The 23,442-nt window shown below is 43.2% G+C and overlaps 1 protein-coding gene and 1 long non-coding RNA gene across 7 annotated transcripts in view; one reads left to right on the forward strand and one right to left on the reverse strand.

The window, feature by feature from the left end:
* MAP3K1 (mitogen-activated protein kinase kinase kinase 1) overlaps positions 1-21,889 on the reverse strand; it is a 63,981-nt gene extending 42,092 nt beyond the window's left edge. The window contains exon 1 of the mRNA XM_026716783.2: positions 21,202-21,889. Coding sequence (XP_026572568.1) covers positions 21,202-21,770 — 569 coding nt within the window. The 5' untranslated portion in view covers positions 21,771-21,889. The remainder of the gene's footprint in view (positions 1-21,201) is intronic.
* The window catches only part of LOC113446921 (uncharacterized), a 28,880-nt gene continuing 25,990 nt past the window's right edge, over positions 20,553-23,442 (forward strand). For 2 of the 6 annotated variants that reach the window (XR_015742360.1, XR_015742358.1), the window contains exons 1-2: positions 21,841-21,979; positions 23,161-23,234. This is a non-coding gene — a long non-coding RNA (uncharacterized LOC113446921). Of the gene's footprint in view, positions 20,690-21,840; positions 21,980-22,024; positions 22,153-23,160; positions 23,235-23,442 lie in introns of those variants that run through there. The other 4 variants (XR_015742356.1, XR_015742359.1, XR_003375546.2 and 1 more) reach the window with 3 other exon arrangements.

The raw sequence follows: 23,442 nt of genomic DNA on the forward strand, positions 1-23,442 counted from the left end.
GCAATGGTGAATGTCCTTGTTCATAAACCTACCATCACAAAAGCACTGTGTGCATGTCAGGATTGCAAGCAGAAAGCTACTAAATCTCCAAAAGGAACATAGTTACCCCACTTACAGAATGAGAAGGAACCTTCTGAATGATGGCAAGAATGGCACCAGCTTTCATGATTGTTCAGAAAGCTGGAAAAAGGTCACTAGCTTCCTATGCTAGAAAGATGCTGAAAAGAATAAAGTAAATGTAAATTGGATTAAATCAAACATTTTGTTTTGTTTTAGGCCTGAACTATTTGAATATGGCTTCGCATATTAAAAGCCTAAATACATCCCTCAGCCCATAAAAGGTTCTCCGCCCCAACTGAAGACCTTTACAAGAGAATAACCTTTTTTATTTACACAGTACTTGAAGATCCATAAACTTTCTTATCTTTGGATTGGGCGTTGGTTCTTACCTGATACGCCATTTCTCTTCGAGCTGCGAGGATCATCCAGAGAGTGGGAGGTGCTTCAGTCTGCGTCGTTGTAGGCTGAGCTTAATTACTGAGGAACGCTCCGCCCTCCACCACGTGGCTCCGTTGCCGGCGTTCCCCAGTTTTTGCGAAAGCGAGAGAAAAGAGAAATTCATACTCTCATCTTACTAGACTTAAGGTTCATTGGCCGAAACAAGACCCCACCAGACGGGAAAGAACAGGGTGGGGCTGGATGATCCTCGCAGCTCGAAGAGAAATGGCGTATCAGGTAAGAACCAACGCCCATTCTCCTTAGAGCTGCTCGGATCATCCAGAGAGTGGGACATACCAAAGCTTGGCTGTCCTACGGGAGGGACCCCGTCTGGTTCATGAGCCTCTCCGTGTCCTGAGGACCTGCTATGGGACTCGTCTGCCCAACTAGGCCCCCGCCGAGGCAATGTGCCAACCTGTAAGGTCTCCTTAAGGAGACGAGTAGGCCCGGGTGATGACCTGGCAAATGCCAATGACTGGGCCCTTGGAGGCCCAAACCGCCGAAGAAGCCTCACCTTGGTAAGATGAGCTGTAACTCCGATGTTCCTGGTGGAGCCTGTGACAAGAAGATCTAGCGACGGAGAATGAAAGAGGCTGACTTGGGACTTATGCCCCCACGTGCGGAAGGAATTCCGAGTGGTATAGTAGGTTCAGGTAGTTAATGACCGACTGGAAGCGAAGATGGCATCACTAACCTGGTCAGAGAGATTCTTGCTTCCCAGGCAACTCCATTCAACCTGCCGACGGCTAGGGGAGCCGCAGGGAATCTGGATGTAGAGGGGCCCCTTGAGGAGGGGAGGTCCCATTCGGAGGGATTTTTCCAAGAGGAGTCACCAATAGGTTGCAGAGGACTGCAATCATGGGCACCTGGCCAGAAGAGGGCCACCCGAAGCAGTTTGCTTTTTTTGTGGAGTAAACCTAGAATGACTGCGGACTAGGTTTAGTGGAGGGAATGCGTAGAGAGGCCCTGGGGCCAGGGGTAACAGAGGCATTGTAGTTTTCAGCTCCTGGGAGGGGAGCCTGGAGAATCTTGGGAGACGGCATTGAGAAGGGATGCCAAAGGACCCCTATCGGTAGGCTGGAGGTCGTGGGGACCCTCTTGGAGGGAAAAGAGCTCTACTGTGAGACAGAGAAGATGCACACCACCCGGTAGCAGGGGCGCTAGGCTTCTCCCATCAACTATATGGACTGTGTGGTCTGTTAACATGAGCCTGGTGATAATGCTGCCCGAGAGGGTAAGGACAGGATGCCCACGTACCCGTAAGAGGGAGCTATGGAGGGCCAGAACGGTGGTGTGAGTTTCAACTAGTCTGACCTACATGCCCGGTCTTTCTCCGACCGTTTGCCCTGAACTGGAGCGAGGGGGAGAGGGCGCCCCCTCTGGCCAGGCTGTAATCTGAGGGGAGTGTGAGCTGTTGGGGCTCCTAAGGGCAGACCCTCGTTGATGATGAGGTTGGTCCGCTCGAGGAGAGACGAGAGGACCCCTGGTAGGACCTGGAACAGGAATTTCGAATGGCTTCTGTCGGCCTAGAAATGGGAGCAGTAGCCCTGTAGGGGTCTGATGCATAAGCGGGCCCAGGGAACAAGGGGAATGCCCGAGACCACCTCGGCCAATAGTTTAGGCCCTTCTAATAGAGTTACTCCTTTTGGAGCACCGGAAACGCTTGACCGAAGTCCGGATGTAAAGGGGACTTCTGAGGGAAAAGGGGGAGACCTCTCCCTTTAACTGGAACAATTACGGACCCTAAGGGTTATGCAATTAGATGGCGACCGATGGCCCTTGTCAAGGGGGGGCACCTTTTGGAGCGGGGGGGATTGTAACGGGAGTGGGATGTCTGGTATGTAGGAGAGAGTCAGTTCCCTCGTCTGGAGCCCAGTAGAGGGACTGTAAGGATAGCATCTGAAGACTGCGGTGCCAGAGGGGCGGGGGGGGGGGAGCGGGACCTGTATTGGGTGTCGGAGGGGCCTTCCACCTGATCCCCTGAGGGGAGTCCCGTAGGAGCCACCCCCTGGTTCCTGCTGCCCGGGTCGGCGGATTCTGGAGAAGGAATGGCTGAAGAGGAGGTACCTGGGCGGGGAGAGAGACTGGAAGAAGGTCAAGGGGCACTTTCCGAAATGGCTGAGGGGTTGTGGCTCTGATCTCAGAGGGGGGAGGACTTTTTCTCTGCTTCAGCTCTCAGCTGGCAGAGATTCCGAGGCTGTGCCGGAGAGTATGTCCCCCTCGGTGGGAGCCGGGACCAATCTAACTCTGTAACCAGGGAGGTTAGGGTCCTAGAGGAACACTTAACCTAATGCCGTGGTTGTGAGTACAGCGATGTCCTGATGAGCCCTTGGAATAGAGGCGGGGGCATGCCGATTTAATTGGCGAAGCCACCGGGTTGGAGGCCTGGAGGAAAGGAGACGGCCGAAGCCGATCTGGTGGCCCAAGAGAGGCTTTGGGGAGCCCGGCCTAAGGTTAGTTCGGCTCTCTTGTCCCTGGGTTTCTGAGCCTCCGGAGAATCATTAGCGGAGGAGGAGGATGCGGAGCCAACAGAGGGCTCATCAACTTTGAGGGATTAAATCGGTGAAAAAGTCTGAGTCGAGGTTGAGGTGAAAGACCTGATGCCCGGGCGAGGTGGGGAGGGCCCCTGTGGAGATCAGCTGCCTTGATCCCGGATCAGATGAAATGAGCGGGGCCAGAATAACATTAGCTTCCGCCCTGGGCTGCCTGGAAACGGCATCCCCTGGGCTCCCCGCCAAGGAGGGGAGGACAGAGGGAAAGTAAGAGCCCAGGCCAGAGATGGCTTGGCCTTAAGGCAAAGCAGGATAAAGTATGCGGCTTGAGCAAGCCCCCAAAGGAGGGATGGTAAGGGACCTTTCCCTTTAACTGGGGGGGGGGGTCCTTATCCTGAGCATCACCCCCTCCATGGGCTCCGTCCCTGATAGGGGTTCGCTGAAATGAGTTGACCCCAAACGGATTTCTCCTGCTCCCTGTTCCCTTTGGGAGAGGGCTGTCCCTCTGAGAAGGTACCTGACCATGGTAGGAGCCGACCTAGGCCGGGGCCTGATTGATAGATACTCATGATCGGGAGACCTCAGGAAGAATCCGGTCTGGACACCTGTTTGAGACCTCTCGCAGTCCTCTGGCAGGAAGTCAGCTCCATCCATGACCTGGTTTGTTCTGAAATCCCGACTGGCAGCCTCCTCCTGCTGTCCGTCTGGTCATTGACCCGTGGTCCTGACGCCCCTGGGGTGAACTGCGCCTGGAGAAGGAAAGAATCTGGAGAGGGGGGTGAGCAGGGATAGGAGGAGTGGAGGGTGGCAGGGCTGGGGTCACCTGGAGGGACCCGCTGGATAGCCCGTCAAGTTCCTTCTCCAGTGACTATGACACCTCAAGGCGTCTCTGTTACGGCACCCAATACTCCCAGATGGACTCCCATCCCAGATCAACCAGGTCTAGGCCCGTTTGGCTTCCGATATCAGGAGAGATCGGGTGAGTTCAGGCATAATAAACTGGAAGGGACCTTGTAGGTCATCTAGTCCAACCCCCAGCTCCAACAGGAGGTCTATTCCAATGTTAGCCTTTACCTGGGATTGAGCAGCAACCTCTGATTGGGAGGGCGGTGCTCCATCTCTGGGCCACCTGAGAAAGGGCCTAGTGGGAAACAGGTTGGGAGGGACCTGGGAGGTCATCTGGTCCAACTCCCCTGGTGGCAGGGGAGACTATACCATTATTATTGAGTTTCCTTAGCCTGGCTGCGCAATGGTAAGACTTAGATTTGGCCTTCAGAGAAGGGCCATTAGAAGAATTATCATCTGCCGCTTTACGAAGAATAATCATATGAGAGAATACCAGAGGCGGTTGGCTCGCCTAGGGTTGAGCCCACAGGAGGCTGGGAACCCTTATCAGCTGGCCCGCGCCCCCTTTTGGAATTTAATGTACCGCGGAAGGCGGTGAATACAAATATCCATCATCATCATCATCATCATCATCATCATTAATATCTATATTAAATATCTTTATTCACTTATGGATATATACGTATGAATAAGTCTTGTATACGTGATTATTGTCTCTCCTTCTATTTATTCCTTTATTTTTAATTTCAACTCTTTGAAACTGCTTGATGCTTAATCTGGATCCTGGACCAATAAGGCCTCTCCCTTTAACTGGAAAATCAACCCAAGTGTCTTTTATCCAATCAGTCAAATGAACACCTGAGGCCGAACACACTGGGTTGGAAAGATAAGGCCTCCAGCAGCTGAACTCCCAGACAACAACCGGGAGGGGAAGAAGGTGCTGCATTGCTTCGCCCTGAGCGCGGCTGCGGATTGCCAACATAAGTTTAGGAGCGAGACTCTGTACAGGCTGATAAGGCCTGTGTGGAGAGCTGGAGAATACTCGCAGCAGAGAGAATTGCGATGGCGCCCGACTGCGGCGGCGCCCAGGAGCGGCCGCCTACTTGCTGGATGTCGAGGCTGCTCAGGGCGGAATTGGGCCCCTCCGGCGAGTTAGATGCCGAGAGGGACCACGAGGAAGGGTACGCCCCCTTCCTGAGATGATCGGCGTTCGGGTGGGGGGAAAACCAGCAGCGCTTTGGAGCGCTTAAATTCAAGCCGCTAACGAAGGCGGCGTGGAGATCGGCAGGCAGGAGATTCAAAGGAGATGGGGGGGGGGTTAGCGCCGGAGCGCTTTTGAACCACCCGCTATCTGTCTCCCCCTGGGGGCGATGAACGTGCTCCCCTGAGTCTGAGAAGCAAACCTAATTGCGCAGAGGCTAGGGAAAAGGAAAGAGCGATCTTCCCACGATCTTGAAGGGTGAAGGAGCTGCACGAAAAAACAACAGCCTAGCCTTGACAAGGCTGGGCGGGATTCCAACGGAGGCAGCGAGCTAGTCTTCAGCACACATTGCAATTAACACACATGCAATTAAAGCGGTTAGGGCCAGCAGGCTCTGTAGCTTGAAGGGGCGCGCTGTAGCGATCGGAAGATAAGGAAAAAGGCGCCCTACCATGGGGCGGCGCTTAAATGGCGACTGCCTGCAATGAGGACTTACAGGGCTCCTGAACAGCGGCCAAAATTCTCCCCAGGGGCAATCCGAGGGCCCCAGGGGGAGGGCAAGGAGGATAGCTATTAAGCTCTCATCAGCTAGCCATACCCTTGGGATTTGAACCCAGGCTATTTACATATTAGGCAGATGTATTAACCTCTAAGCCATGGGCTCTCCTTAGGCAATAAGGAGGAGGGGGGTGGCTAGAAGGTTAGCTAGCCTTCCCCTAGGCGCCCCCTGAGACTAGGAGACTTCCCAGGAGAATGGGAGTCGAAAAATTAAGTTAAATTTAAGTATTACCTATAGCTCTATTTCAAGCTATAGGTCTGATCAGTTAGCCCTGCCCATCTGGGATATGAACCCAGGTTACATGCTTATTAGGTGGATGCTTAACCTCTAAGCCATAGAATATCCTCCTGCACAGGGCTAAGAAAAGAATAAAACAATACAACCTGATAAGAAGAAAGTTTTCTTGAGACGGCCAAGAGAAAACTGAAAACACTGCCTACTCTGCACGAGGCTGAGCAAAAAACTGGGGAACGCCGGCAACGGAGCCACGTGGTGGAGGGCGGAGCGTTCCTCAGTAATTAAGCTCAGCCTACAACGACGCAGACTGAAGCACCTCCCACTCTCTGGATGATCCGAGCAGCTCTAAGGAGAAGAGGGGTAATTAACTTAATAAACCTGGAAATCAAATCAGGCTCCAAAACTGTGATTTTGTCATCACCTGGTTACTTAATGAGAAGCAAGACTATAAAGAACGGCCTCCAAGTTAATGCAATGATCATTTGGAAGGAGGTTCTTTTCTTACTGAATTTTTACAAACTAGAAAATTTAAAGGGGGAAAAATCCAAGAAATTCATGTTTAATATTCATTAAGAAACCATAAACAAGGATACAATATAGCCCATTTTTATGTAGAAGCTCAACTAAATGGTGTGCTTCACAAAGTTAACAGCTCAAACATCCAAAAGTTATTCATTTCCTGCTTTAAGTTTTTCAAATTATAATCAGCTCTTTGAATAACTGCAATGCATAACATAATGGCTTTAAATAGGGGCAGAATTAGGATGCCAGACTGATTCATATATTACAGATGGAAATATGCTTTAACAATGTCTGAATTGTAATCACTAAAGTGGCATAACCTTCCTTCTAATTCAGGTTAGAGGAAAGAAAACCCCCTTAATATATGGGATTATACTAGCTTTACATACAATAGATTTTTTTCTAGTTTTTCTTATTGAATATGATGTGTTTTTAAATAAATTAAATCTAGTCAAACAAGATGACCACTGATGTTTGAATAATATACTTTCAGGTTTTTTCTTGCAACTGGCAGCAGAGCAGCACAATAATACTTCAGAAATAGGCACAATGTGTTTTTTATTTGTATTCCATCTTTATCATTTTTACAAATAACTCAAGACGGCAAACATATCTAATACGCCTTCCTCCTCCTATTTTGCCCACAGCAATAACCCTGTGAGGTGAGTTGGGCTGAGAGACAATGACTGGCTCAAAGTCAAGCAGCTGTCTTTGATGCCTGAGGCGGGACTAGAACTCAGTTTCTTGGTTTCTAGCCTGATGGATTAATAATTAGACCAAACTGGCTCTAATTAAGCACATGCAAAATTCACTGAGCTGGGGAAAAAAATATGTGTTAAGATTTTGGGGCATGCTAAAACTCCTCCTGTCTATACAAGTAGTTTTCAATTTACAGTCATTAGTATAGTTACTATTCAAAGTTATGACAGTGTTGGAAAAAGCGACTTACAACTGGTCTTTGCAATTACGAACATTGTAACATTTTCATGATCATGTGATCATGATTTAGGTGCTTGTAAACCAGAATGTATTTATAATGGTTGCAGTGATCACCATTAGCAACCTATCCAGCCAGCTTCCTTCAAGAAAAATCAATGGGGGAAGCCAGAGTCACTGAATGACCGTGACAAAAAAAAACTGTTATAAAATCAGGTGCAATTTACTTAATGACTGCATTGCTTAGCGATGGAAGTTCTGCAATATAAATCGAGGACTAGCTGTACCATTAGAAATAATTTAAGGTGCTTTGTCTAGAACAGCATGTCTGGAGGAGTTTGGACTTGGTATGGAGAAGGCACAGAGCATTCCAGAATTTTGCAGACCATTTTATCATGGAACTTGAAGCTTTTCACATTCCTACCCACTAAATCTTAATTACCAACTGTTCTGATGACACATTAGCCATAAACGGTAGGCAACAGTATATATGGGAGCAACAGGGAAGCAATAGTTGCTAGCATCCGTAGCATTCCTTAAGCTACACATGCTCCCTGGGCAGTGCTAAATGGACGAAACAACCAAATGCAGCCATATTGCCATCTTGGGCCACATGGCCATAACAAACAGACAAGCATAAAATCAAATACAGGTGGTCCTCGAGTCACAACCACAATTGAACCCAAAGTTTATGTTGCCAAGTGAGACATTTATTTATGTTGGTAAGTTTTGCCCCGTTTTATGACTTTCTTGCCACAGTTATGGTAGTAACATGATTGCTCTCTGAATGTGGATTCCTCATTGACTTTGCTTGTCAGACGGCCAAAAAAGCTTTTCCCTGGGACACTCCAACTGTCATAAATATGAAACAGTTTCAAAGCATCTGAATTTTCATCACGTAATCTTGGGGATGCTGCAATGGTCATAAGTGTGAAAAACAGTTATAAGTCACTTTTTGTAACAAAGTTGTAACTTTGAACAGTCACTAAACAAACTGTTGTAAGTTGAATACTACCTAAAGCCCTTTTGGAGTTTTCTGCTAGCTTAACATTGTAGACATCGAAAGTGAATACTTTGCTAAGATCTTTATGTATGATACCATTGATGTTCTGGTACTTCAGGAAAAACACATGGGGGACGATCTCCAACTGACAATTAGGGCTAAATCTTTGGATATAAAATAGTAACAACATTGCACCACCCTAAATACAGAATCCAATAGCCACAACACATCTTGGGGCTATAGACAATGTGATGAGAGTGGGAGTAGATTATTCAACTGTCTGGAAGTAAACAAACTTATTCTTATTTATAATGCTAAAGAAAGTGGCACATTCATTCTGCTCATTGGCAACAGGATTATCCTGATCTTTGTTTTGTTTCCTCTGGAGTAGTAAAATCATCATCTCAAATCCAGCGATAGGTTTTGAACAATTTTCCATACAGTCAACACAGGCCTATAATCTAAAGAATACCAGATCCCAGTAATTAGGTCAACTCTTGTTAGAACTTCCAGAAAGCAAATTGGAATACTTATGCCAAGCACACTGATGCTAATATCAGATGGATCAAAGCAGTCCCTAAGAACTACTACAGGTTTGTTAGCTTAATTAAATCTGTGGCTATAGAGTCTACCATAAAGATTACATCCCTAGAGGGAGGGAGTAGACAAGTCACTTGTGTGCCAAGTTTGAACAGGATGATAATGTGGAGAAAGCAACCAAATTGCTGAAGTTCCTGTACAGAGCCAAAAAAGAGAAGTGGTCCAGGACAAGCAGGAAAGCCTGGTCCCTAATCCGAAAATTTGACATCATCCATACCATCAAGAAAACATCATCAGTGTAGTTAACCATCTTGTCTCTATTTCAAGGACTACAAGATATAAGAAATTCACCAGACTAATTAGATTTGAACTTAAGACAGTTGAAGCACGATCTTCCACCACATGCTTTATATTCATGCCCATTTACACCAGAGGTGCAGAAGGTGCAGGATGCTTTGCAAAATAGTAAAGCTGCAGGATTTGATGACATGTACCCAGAACTACAAAAAAAATGTGGTCCAGGCAATTAAACATTGGCTTGCCTCCTTTTTTAGTTCCATGCTGCCTCCTATATTCAAGACAACCAAAATTATTGCAATTTTGAAACCAGGAAAGTGTATCTGTCTCGCCTACAAACTTTTAGAAAGACTTGTATTAAACAGAATAGCCCTGTCAGTAGAATCTGTAAGCCAAGTAGAACAAGCTGGATTTTGCACCAAATGTGATTGTAGTGACCAAGCCCTTGCACTAATTTCCTACCTGGAGAATGAATTCCGAAGGAAAATAAAAAAATGTTTCAGCAGCCTACAATACTATCTGTAGAGAAGAACTTCTCCTCAAACTAATCAAGGTTATACCTTGTCATAATACTTCTACCCAGTTTAACCCCAACAATGCCTAGAGAGAGGAATGGTCCAAGATACCTTCTTGCATCCTGACCATTAGGGATTTCTCTATCAAGGAACCTGGTTTTGATTTGACTCACTCTATCTGGACAAATTGAACAGAAATAGGTAGAAGAAGTGCTTCTGCCCTGTATCAGTGGGGATGGAAAGATTCCCCTTGTTGTAACTGTAGTACTGATATGTAAATAATTATATATTGCTTCTGTACATCAGATTCCAACCAGTACTATCACAGAAATTTGAAAAATCTTTGAAGAATTGGTATTTGAGCCATGGTGGTGCAGTGGTTAGAGTGTAGCACTGCAGGCCACTTCTGCTGCCTGACTGCAATTTGGCAGATCTAATCTCACCAGGCTCAAGGTTGACTCAGCCTTCCATCCTTCTGAGGTTGGTAAAACAAGGACCCAAATTGTTCGGGGCATATGCTGACCCTGTAAACCATTTAGAGATGGCTGTAAAGCACTGTAAAGCAGTATATAAGTCTAAGTGCTATTGCTATTTCAGAAATCAATGTACATCCTTCTATTATTGCTTTAGGTTGTCAGAGTCCATTATATTTGCTAATGCTATACCAAAAATCTTTCTAATATGTGCAAATACTACTGTATATTCACGAAGATAGTTCACATATAAATATATGACATCTGGTTCTTATTAATCCAGTACTGCAAAACACATTTGTGTGCTGAACAAAAATGTGAAACCAAAGTTAGTGTAGCTATTTCTCAAAAAAAAAAAAACCTTATGTGCATTCACTCTCTTGTTTACTGAACAACAAGTGAGTAAGGAGGAGAAACGTTTTATAAAATTAACCCTTCTTCCAAGAACATACTCTACCTATCTGTATCCATAAAAGAGAACAAAGAGCAGAGGCAACAAGAGTCTGAATGGAAGTAGCTACCATTAGTGGAAAAATTCCACTAATCTCTAAAATATGGCTTATGGCAAGTACCAACTGTTTCTAGAAGACAAGTTCTTACAACTAGAGAGTTATATTGTGCAATGACTAGCACTCATGACTACTTTTCTTCTTGCCGTTAAGAGTTGTGCATGCATGAAGTGTCACTTACATGCCTTCTTACAGGATACAAAAGCATTGGAGAGAGATGCACATCTAACCTCTACCATATAGTCCCTCAATCAAAATTGAATTGCCTGCCCATTTTTAGTGAGTCCCAACATGTCTTAGCATCCATGTTCTTTAAGTACAACAGGGATTTCTGAGGTAAAGTTATAACAATCAACAAAGAACATGAGGCTTATTTGATCACAGATTTTAGCCTCCTCTTATATTATTGGCAGCTTCAAACAACGATTTTTTAAAAAAAGTTGAGTGAAAGATTAAACACCATTTCTGAAGTGATAATTCTTCAAGTTTGTATATATACATTACATAAGGGCCCGTCTTAGCCATGAAAGCCAGCTGGATGACTTTGGGCCAGTCACACACTCTCAGCCCAACCTACCTCAGATGGTTGTTGTGGGAAAAGTAGGAGGAGGAAGATAATAAAGATGGGATACAAACAAACAATCTTTCTTATTGTGAAAAGTATTCAGAAATTCAATCTCACATTTCTGATGTCAATGGATCACTGTATCCACAAGCATCTAAAGCAAATGTTGTCAAACTGGTCTCCTTGTACCTGCTCAAGGTGTCTCTAACATTGCAAAGCTTTTCTGGGCTCATAGGAAGTATATCGAACAGCCTGATGTTGATCTGTTTAACATTTAAAATTAATAAAATTATCAAGTGACCAATTAAATTTTAAATGAATGGAAATGACTTGTAAATTCAAATCAGCCAGAAAAATGAGCAAAGCCAAGGGCTTATTTATAACATGGTCATTTATATCACTGAGCCTTCTGCAAATGATTATTTTCAGATACGTACATACCACTGATTGTTTGGGAAACTACTGCATGAATCTTTGCGGAGGTGTCAAAACTGGCGGTCTACAGGCTGGATGCATCATGCACAGGCCACACCTACCCCACCTCCGTGAAGTGAAAAACATTGCAATGCGTCACATGATGGCAACATGACAGAGCAAGTTTGACACCCATGCTATACAGTAACTGTCAACCACAATTTTTGAAACCACCAAGATTCCCAAAATAATTAGACATCTCATTAATATAGTAAGCTTTTTAAGCAATGTAAGAGTAGTGTTAAAAATAGTCTTCTTACAACAATTAAGAACCTCACAGCAGAAGAGAGGAACTCCACTTTTTTAAAATTATTTTTTAGACTTCCAAAGGCTTCAATAAGTAGGTTAGTAACCCATTATTATCAATGGAAGGAGGGACAGCTATGATATTGGGTCTTCTTTTGTTTGGAGGCTGCTTAAAGTCAAGCTAGAAATTACTGCCAAGCAACCCTGCAGACTTGTTTCTTTATGGAATGTGTGCTCCTTATTATAGTAACTACCAAAACTGACATTTTGATTACCAAGATGTTTACAGATATGCAACACTTCCAGCTTGTTTATCCCCATCCACAATCTTACACTCCAGATACTGATACAAGACTTTCACAGTATCTTTAGCCCAGCCTCCAGTGGCAATGTGTAACTGCATATCATTGATGAATGTTTTTAGTTAAATGACTGGGGGGAAAAGTTCTTATTCCTGGGGCCCTCCACATGTCCAGAGTCGCTTTATAGTTTATTTTTCAGCATGCTGCAGAAAAATAAACTATAAAGATTTGATTGCTCTTATCCCATAACTATTCACTAAATCACCTGCTCAGGTAGCAACAGAACTACCCAGGACAATATTCCCAAATCCCAACCTATCCAGGCAGTCCAGACAGATACTATAGTCCATGGAACTGAAGCCTGCCATGGTAAGCATATTCTTTCCATCTAGATCCCAACAAAGATCATCCACCAGAGGAACAAATGCATTCATATATGTCAAGATGTCAAGTTAACACCCAATAGCAAAATTGTCACAGATGCTTTTTTAATAAGATTTGTTGAAAAGGAAAGTGATTATAGAAATTTCAAGAACTAAATTGTTTTCACTTTCAAAAGCCGTTTTATGCTTGTTAAAATGTTGTCTGCAGCCTATTAAAATGAGAACTTAGTCTCTTGACCACATCCTCTGCATGAACTGGTAAAAAGGCTGTTCATTTGACTGGTAAAAGGGGGATGTCCAGATGTCCAAAGTGAAAATCTCTCTCAGGCTCTGAACATATCATTCCAACTATGCTGATCTATGCTAGTAATAAAAGATTTGATTTGATTACCACTGCACCATATTTGAACTCTGACTGGGAGCTGTTTTCCCACTATCTTCCAAGTGCCTTTCGGCCAAAGGGAAGGGTTAATATAGAAGGAAGGTCTTCAGATCACACTAAACAAGCTATTACCTGTAGATTCAATAAGAACAAAAAAGGACATTTGCTTCACTGCTCTCATCACCAGGTGCATACCAGTGCTTGATGAAATAGATAATGGAATCCTGAGTATAGGAATTTGTAAATTGGTAAAATTATATATTCCTTATCAATAAAACAAATGACAACCTCTCGTCTTTGTCAAGAGGCAGGAAGAGGATCAGAACAATCAAATTCCTTACTTAAACATATCAATAAATGAGGTGCTAAAGTACAAATGTCCAGTTTCCAAGATTGGGCAATCTAATCCCCTTTCCTTTAATAAGTCTGACTAATGAGATTCTGTAAAATTAATAGCTTTCTTGTTTGTGATCATGACTTTTGGTCTTACATTAATATTGTTCTGGGCATCTTTTTGCTTGTTTCAACTCTTATAACCTTCCTGAGAAACAAACAACCATTCAGGATTGCCACTTGGCAATGTCCTCACAAAAGCAATTTTGATCATTGTAATGGGTATTTTGTCTTGTACAATAATCTACAGTATGACCATAAAGTGAACTGATCATAGCAAAGAATAGGTGTAAATTTCAGATCACATCTTATCATCTCCAATTAAATATTTTAGTTTAGGAGATATCCATCTTTTTAAATCTAAGTTGAGATTACCTGAGGCAAGCTCATTGTCCAACATCGAAATCATGAAATCCCAAGTCTACTCAGATTCCTCTCCCAGAATATGGAGACTCATGGTCCTCTGAACCCAAATCTTCAAGCATCAATCCCAAAATAAAGACCAGGAGCACCTGGAAGGGTGATATTAGTCAACAAGGTGGCGTTTACACAGAGGACTCATATCCAATTACAGATAAATGTTACAGATCAGTGCCAAGGTCTCATGAATGAATGCAGCAATTACTTCTCCCTGGCTTCAGAATTACAGCAGGACTGGGGGGGAAATTCTCTTTAATAAGATCACAGTTGTTGTCCAACTAAAGTCTCGATTATGCATGCACCAGTTGTGCATTTCTCTATCACCAACTTATACAATGGATGGACATGGTTTTATTCCACATATATCTTGTGAGGGCCAATACGTACATTTTTATTACTCAGGAAAAACTAAGGCATATAATATACTGGTCTGAGCTTTTATGGCTAATGTCATTCAAGCAGGTACAAATACAAAAAGTCCAGTCACTCCATCTTCAGTTGTCATGCGATGCCAAAAGTATACAAAACAGCTGACCATGTCTCTAAAGATGGCAGCCACAGCTGCTGACATAATGTCAGGATACCAGAAAACCAGACCACAAGCACTCAATCTAAAAGCTCATTATTGCTTAAGACATGAAGTAAGAATATGCCTACTTCTTCTCTTTATTATATATGGTGAAAGTTTTGTTATGGGGAAAAATAACAAATATGATTTATTTTTAAAGCAATAAACTGCTCAGAGATCACCTTAATGCATTCATTCCAAATATATCTCCAGTGTTGTGATTTGAAACAAAACTGTACATATTGATAGCAAAAGCTGTTCGTATCCAACTTAACGCTCTCTCCTAACGCCTCCTAGCCACTCCCTAACCAGTAATATCCCCTTTAAATGTATTCCTTTACTCCTAAGTTGACAGAAAGTTACCTTGAACAGCCCATGCTTTTAAATGCTAAAACACATAAAGCAAGACCAACATTAAAACTATGTCTGATTCTGTGATATATACATAAGTCATTCCTGATGAACAGCTGAGAGCAGTGATGGCTAACCTTTTTGTCATCGTGTGTGAAAGTGCACGCATGTGCCTGCACCCATAATGCAATGTGTGTGCGACTCCCTCCCGCTCAACCCATCCCCCTGAGCATGATCCCCCCACTCCCCTGAGCATGATCCCCCCACTCCCCTGAGCATGTGCACATGACCCCCCTTCGCTCCCCCTGCCCCCAAAACATGCATACATGACCCCCACACACACACCCCATTTTGGGCCTAGTAGGCCTCCCTGCAGCCTCCTGGGAGCAAAAATGGATTTTGCTCACAGGAGGCTGCAGGGAGGCCTACTAGGCCCAAAACGGGGAATGCGTGGGTGGGCTGCACCACACACCCATGCCCCCCATTCCCCCGCGCATGTGCTCACAACCCACCTACGTTCCCCCAGCCCCCGTGCATGCACACGTCCACATTAGCACCACCTCCGCACATGAGCACCAGAGACCTGAAAATCAGCTAGCTCGTGGGAAGCGCATGCGGTTGTGTGGTGAAGCTGAGCTGGAGAGACAGCTTGCGTGCTGCAGAGAGGGCTCTCGTGCCACCTGTGCCATGGTTTGCCATCACCAGCCTAGAGTGTTAGAATTGATTGATAATAAAGTCATTGTATTCTTAAAAATCAGTCTATGTGAGAAATCTACCATAAGAGATACAAAAACAAACATCATTTAAATTTTTAAAAAGGAAAAAAGGAGAATCTTGGAATTGATTTTGATTTTTAAATTGATTTTGATATTACAATGTAGAAACTTATAAAGGACTCTATATGCTGATAACAAAACATTGTTTTAAAGAAGGCATTGTTTTAAAGAAGAATAAATACAACCAAAATAATATTCTTTCTTGATTCAATGGATTAAATCTTAACAGATTGTGGTAATGCAAATCATGTAAACTATTTTCATATTAACAGAACATTAGGCAAGAATACATGACATTTCATTAATACTGGAAACCTAATGCTGCAAGCACAAACTGGATTTCTAATTAAATATGCAGAGACTGCTCAAATTCTTAAAACTGTAATTACTGGATACAATCATATTTCTTTATGATAAAAGTATTGTTTACATGTGAACAGAGTCATCAATATTCTTATTAATACACAGACAAGAGACCTGATGAAGCTATACAGTTAAAAGACATACAAGATGGCATTTGGTATTTCTTGGATCTTTATGTTTCTAATAATACACTAGCTTTAGTGGCCCAATAAAATGCACACATTAATCGAGTCACATACACACACACACACACTTTTGTCAAACATTAGGAAAAGATATAGTTAACTCAGTTTCGTTTTCACACACTATCCTAATCTCAAATCAAGCTATCAGATGTGGTACGTGCCACTAATATAGACCATATTAAAAAGGAATGTATAGATTAACAAAAAACTAAATAATTAACATTGTTAATTTTTAATGACTGCTTAATACCTCTTGAACCACATGCAGCATTACCTATAATAACAGATATTAGAAAACAACAATAAAAGAGAAATATTGCCCTTCTGAGCTTCCTGAATGCATCTAGCTACCTGTTATGCAACACCAAATGATGCCATATATCGATTGTTGGCCTAAACCAACAGACTTCATTGAATGTTCTTATGTTCCTACTTGAAACTCCATTACACCTTACATATTTCTGCATAAAATCACTTCATTCGCATTATGGCAGATTTGATGGGATTAACATTGGGATTCCTATTAAAATATGTATATATTAATTTCAATGTAATATTCCTTTTTAATATAATTAAACTTAACTCAAAAGATTTTATAAGAAATTTGACTGTCAAGTTATATCCCTTGAAGTTGTAGCTATAGATTCAGACATTTAATTCAACATTACGGCATTATGGCATTCAACATACTGTGATAAATTTTGGAAGAAATGTATACTCAAGTATTGTATAGAATCTGTTCAAACTGTAAAATCTAATTAAAAATAATCTACAAAAGTAATAGATCCCAAAGATAGTAAATGAGATGTATTCCTGTAATAGAATGCCCATACTATAAACATTGTTGCTTTGTAATATCAACAAACATTGTAATATTTTATATAATTTTCAAGAATAGCCATATTATTAATATACTGTATAAAAATAATATATATTCAATATTAAGTGCCTTGCCTTTAATATTCTGAGATTGTGTAATGGAATCTACCAACGGTTTAAAAATCAAACTGAAAATCAAGAGGTAGGGTACATTATTTATAATTTAAAGGGTCACAATATAATTTAAAGGCCTGACAAATTGATTGGTGATCAGGCAAGCTACAGGATGAAAAAACTAAATTGCAATGCCATGAACAAAAATACAATAGAAACCATACCTTCTTAAAATGCATTTAATGTTCAGTCTGCACCCTATCAAAGGCCTTTTCAGTATCTAACAAATTAGAAGAGCTGATTTCATTGTATCTGCGGCTATACTCATAATATCAATCATCAGGCAAATATTGATCAGATATTTATTTAACACAGCCATCTTTGATGCCTAAGGTTATTGAAATGAAGAATTCATTCTATAAGTCCAGATAATCGACCTCTTCCTCTGTCACACTGGGAACAGTGAGGGGATGTTTGCTGCTGTTTGCATGGTAAGCGCTGTCCATTTTGTACCTTACCAGAAATAAGATATAAAATGACACTGGGATAGCTGAGATGCACACTGCTAACTTTTTCATTCACACTGGCATTTGAAAAATCCATGTTTGTTGTTTAAATATATGGTCACTGACCATTTATTTGATTTGTTGTTTATAGTGCATTTTTATATTGCAATTTAAATGTTTCATGCTTTGATGTTATAAAGTCAAGCAGCATAAAGTTAAATATCAGATTTTTAAAAACATGGTTTTAAAGCCAATCCTGAAATGTCTGAGACCTAACAGATCACAGACGACTCTTCTTTCCTATTTGCTTCTTCTATATTCTTCCACCTCCACTGATGCTTCAAAGTTTAATTATTGTGGCTTTTGCTATTTGGTTCGAACTGAGTTATAAGTTAAACTATAACAATTATTGTACTAATAAGATCCCACACAGAGAGAAAGACACACATATGCATGCACAAATACAGTATATATAGCATACTACTATATTGGAATTGTTATTCCATTGTATTTTTTTCAAACCTTTCTACATATACAAAAACCTAATTTTTAGTTAGTCCAATAACACAAAATTGTCTAGCTATATATTTTCAAGTATCATTCTGGCACAATTTCTTCCTCCATCACTCCAATGTAAACAAATACAGGAGCAACAGAAATCTTTGGTAATGAAAATATAAAGTTTACTATTTTTGAAAGACAAATTGCATAAGGGCTTAGCAGGAATTCAAGTTATAATCCTCACCTATAAAAAGCTTATTATAGTAGCATTAAGACTGTTTCCTCATAGATAAGATAGGAAAAATCATAGTGACACCAAAAAGGCTGCTTAATTATGTAAGTGTAGCTTTATCCTTATACTCAGACTACACTTCACTGAGCTTAATGGAACTTGGTCCCAGTGTTTGGATTGCAGCCTAAGTTTCAGAAAATTATTTTATCATTAAAATTCCATTTTTTAAGATTCCATTATTACTGTTGGACATAATCAGTATTTTGAAACACTCAAAACCACAACTTTACTTTTACAAAAGCTGCTTTTCCATACTCTTTAAGAACAGTGAACAATTAATACTATGAAATTCTAGCAGCATTTACTGAATGAAAGTACACATTAATAAGTAACATTAAAGTACACAAAAAACTAATCTGGATCTCCAATTTTAAATTGCTAGGTAAAATAAATGGAAGGCTAAAATAACATAGTAAAATTAAGACACTGTCAAGAAAGCTACCTTACTCTTTATTTCATGGAAGCCAGGGTATTATCATAGTTAAATATTTGGGGAACTGAATAATTTAAGACTATTTAACTTTGGATTAACTGTCATGGCTAACTTAATTCTCATATTCAGCAAGGAAAGTCATTCTATGCAGCTGCAACCTTTTCCAAATGGAGATGTTACACTGCATTAGTAATCATCGAATCCCTAGATGGATGGATGAATATTTTTATCCCTATTCCAATCTATTACATATACATAGCTAATTGCTTAGACCAGAATTAGTTATAGATTTTTATTTTGTTTCATAAGCATTTTGAATTAGAATGATGGGACATACTGCAAATAGCGTTCATAATTCAGAAATGTGATGAAGTAGGAACTATTTAAACCCTGGGTTGAAAGATCATAGATAAGAGAGAAACATGTGAGGGCCTTAAAGCAGCTGCACTATCTACTTATTTCAAGAAGGGAAAGAATTATGAAAGGAATTAATATTAGTTACTGCACTCATTGTATTAAATGTAATAATGTGATTTAGATTTTAAGAATTTAGTTGAGGCATTTACTATTTGGAGTATGGTGTAGCAGCACCGTGCTACTTACCAGGTGACTGAATTCTAGTTCTGCCTGAGACACAAAGCCAGCTGTGACCTTGGGCCACTGTCCCTCTGTTCTAGAATAAAGGTAATGGCAAATAACTTTCAAAAATGTTCCCAAGAAAACTGCATGGCTTATCCATGCAATCACTAGGAGTCAAGAATGACTTGAATGCATGCATGAGCATACGTGTACACACACACACACACACACACACACACACACACACACACACACACACACAAACTTAGCTGAAATATTAACAAGAGTAATAATGGCTATTCAATGTTTAAACATATTGAAATTATAATTTGCACTGGCTTTATTTTTGTTGGATTTATTTCAATTAAATCTGTACTGTCCATGTGGAGATAAACTATTTAAGTAAAATGATTTATCCAGTATGTTTAAATATTTTCTCAGCAATTAATTTTAATTTATTTCAATGACTACCCCAACCCCAAATGTAGCAAATTCACAAGTTATAAGCATATACAGAACCACTGATTATTGGCTGCCTAAGAACTAGATCTGGTTGTACAAGTAGTTTAAAATTAAGTATATTAAGACTGTAAGACTAAACATGCTTATTGAAAGTGACTCAGGGAGGTCAAGGTGATCTGCTTCTGAGAGAGATTCCTGTTTAGGATCAGGCTTCTTTTATGAGCAATGCAGAATGTAGGTCTCAGAGCACCCCCTTACTGATTATAAGGGCATTTCTTCATCAACCCTTGGTTAAATGTTTTGAGAAAAAATGCGTTTATCTGAACAGAGGTTACTAAAAACAGACACCGAGGCACTTTAACATATGTATAAAAAAAACAAAAACCCACAGCTTTGTCAAATTTAAACCAGCGATTTTTAATTTAATATCCCCAACTGAAACCTGTGTTTGCTGTCGAGAAAACAGGGCAAATTCTGCATGGTCAGTTAACTTTAAGAAACGAAGACAAGCCCATACACACTGTTTTCAAGCCTTGTCACCTGAAATCTCCATTTATATTCAACGACAGCCGGGTAGAGAGGCATATGGATTAAAAAAAAAAAAACCCTGCTTTCTCCCACTCCGTAAACAGATTTCCCTGTTTTCAAACAGCGTGGGGGGAACAAGCTACAGACGCGCTCTCGGTTCCTGAACTGTTGAGAACACCAATTGAACGGCAAACCAATCTAAAATACTTGCATTTTACAGCGATGTTTACCCGCATCCCCATTCCCCTCACCTCCTCCCCTCCAACTCGGGATCCTCCTACTAGTACAAGAGAAAAGAATCGCCTGAAGAATTAGTGGGTTGATCCGCACACACACTGAAAGGCTGGGACATCCGGTCTTTTTCCACCACTCCGGCCAATTCAAACTTCAAAGTCTCTCAAGCAACCGCCGCTGGGCAGGTATTGAAATGGCTTTTCGGCCCCGGGCGCCCTTTGAAACGCGCCCATTCCTTCTGCAACCCCATAGCAGAGTCAAAATCAAAATGGGGCTCTTAGCGCCAGAAAAGAAACACTTCTAAGGGGGCTAAAATAGCAAAGGATGCGTGCACTGGGCAGGGGAGTGTGCTGCCAAAACAATGCTTGGGAAGCAGCGCCGCACGCTGACCTGCCCCCGAAAGCGACCCCTGGCCGGCTTCCCTGACAAATCCGAGCTCGCAGGCAGGCAGGCAGGCAACTCTCGAGGCTCGCCCGGGTGTGTTTGCAAACACGCGCCCTCTCTCTGCAAGGCGCCCCAAGCGCCGCGTTACCTGCCCGCGCAGGGAAGGGAAAGCGGTGGCCGCAAACAGCCCCGACCCCGGCGTCCCGGCCACCCCTTGCCTTCGGCCAGGCCGAAAGGATCCCACCGCTCTCAAGTGTCAACCGCAGCCCCGCGCACTCTCGCCCGCCCGTCCATACCCCGCAGCCACACTCACCCAGCTCCGGCTGAAGTGGGGGGTGGCGGCGGCGGCGGCAGGAACTCCGAGATCCTCTGGGCGACGCCAGCTCCCGCCGCTTGGCTCCCGACGTCCGGCTGCTGCGGGTCGTAGGAGCCGGCGATGAAGACGCCGCCGCGGCTGGGGGAGGACGCGGGACTGCCGGGGGTGGAGCGCGGCGCCGGGGCCACAGGCTGGGGGGTGGAGGAGGACGTGGCGCCCCCGGCGGTTCTAGTGAAGCAAAGGGGCAGCTCCGGGCACTCGGCGGGCTCCGGCAGCCGGTCCAGCTCCACGCTCCGCACTTTGCGCAGCTGCTTCCGCTTCCAGTCTGAGCGCGACTCCCTCTGGTTGCCGCCGCCGCCGCTGTCTCTGGTGGGGAGCCCCGCGACGAGCACCGGTGCAGCGCCGCTGCTGTACCGCAAAGGCTTCGGGCTCGGAACGCCAGTGGCGGGCGCTGCTACGGAGGCGGCAACTCCGGCGGCGGCGGCGGCTTCGTTCCCACAAGATAATCCCACCGAAGAGGCGATGTGATCCCCAGCCGCCGCCGCTGGTCCTCCTGCCGCCGCCATTTTCTCTGGCGGGTCACATCCCAGCCCACACTGGCCCTCCGTCAGTCAAGCGCACCGGCTCTGAGCGGGCAGGCAGCGAATTCCCCGGACGGCCACTACGCCTGCGGCGTGGCTTGCGCCAGTTGCGTAGCCGGAGGGGAACTGGGCCGATGGGCGGGCCCAGGTTGCGGGAGGGAAGGAGAAAGAAAGGAAGAGGGCGGAGGCTATAGGTAACCTGAGGGGCGCCGGGGCTGGTTTTGCGCAGCCGACCTCTCTCAGCGCCGCCTCTGGCCGGCCAGGTGCATTTGGCTTTTGGCTCTGCGCTCGCCTTGGCCGCTCTTCCTCGCCTCCTTCCCCCAGCCAAGTTTCTTCTCTCAGCTGCCCTGCATCCACCAGAGAAACGGTATCTTGGGGAAGGTGCCTGCTCCTCACTAGGGATTCTTCCGTTTGCCTGCGCTTCGGGAGGATTGCACACCGATCTGCTTTGTGAAAAAGCCGTTGTATCTGTCCGGTCAGCAGAAATAAGGCAATTAGTGGGCTTCTGAGGCATTTAGCAAGGTTGGAAGCATCCTGAACAGCAACGGAGAAGACTTTTTTCAGGACTCCCCCCATAATAACTGGCATTTCCTGTATGTCAGTGAAGACCTTCATGCAAAGCCTTATGTGCTGAAGGTCTGCTTTAGGTTTTTTTCTTGAGAATGGAAAATTCAAACCCAAGAAGTTTGAAACAGGGAATCAATTCTGTCACTCTGCTAGGGAAATTAAATATGAGTAATTGGTAAATACCTCTCTGATGGCGTTGGCATGCATCCCCCTACAGTTAACATGTTTACCAGTTGTCCTTTTCTAATTTTTCATAACACAGAGAACCACAAATTTAACTTGCATCATGGTGGGTTCAAATGCCTCCAGCTCCCTGTGCTGTGTAAATCCAAGTTATAAATAAGAGGGTTTTTTGTTTGTTTTGTTTTATTGCACAGTTCTTTTACTTCGACAAACATTTTTCTCTGGTCAATTTATTCTACAACATGAAAGGCATTTTAACCAAAAATAGAAGTCTTGAATAGCTTCCACAATTCAGTAATTTCTTAGCAAATTTCATATTACTTTTTGGATTGGCATCCTGAACTTGTAAACCAGTGTCATTGACAGCTCCTGGATAAACCCATGAATAGGCTGAGTGGCATCCTGACACTGCGACTCACTGCAACATTAGAGTGTTATACGTGCCATTTCCATTCTTAGTTACTGGAATGTCATTTGATACCCTCCTCTGCCCTTTTCTCACATCTACTTAGAAAACAATGAGATATACCTAATTTTCCCTGAGCCTTATGGTTCAGAGAAATTAAAGACTTTGGCTCTTGATCCAGCTATATTAAACAACTTCTGTCCCTTTGTTTGTCAAAAGGGGCATGGAAAATCAACTACACAGGATCTTGGAGAAGTAGAAGCCGTTCCATCAGGATTCATGCCTGTACATAGGTAGGACAGAGAGACCTGTTTGCTCCGGTGGGTGATCTTTGTTGGGATCTGTATGGAGAGAGTTCACCCTCTTGAACACTCAACATAGTTTTGTATCATCCAAGTAAAATACCCCTTTAGACTGCTTGCAAGACTAGAGAGTTAGGAGCAGTGTTTTATAGTGATTCTGTTCCTACTTAAGTGAATGTCTAGACAGTATTCCTACAGA

The sequence above is a fragment of the Pseudonaja textilis genome, chromosome 2, assembly GCF_049901715.1.
Source record: "Pseudonaja textilis isolate UNSWEBS1 chromosome 2, rPseTex1.2, whole genome shotgun sequence".
NCBI classification, from domain to species: Eukaryota; Metazoa; Chordata; class Lepidosauria; order Squamata; family Elapidae; genus Pseudonaja; species Pseudonaja textilis.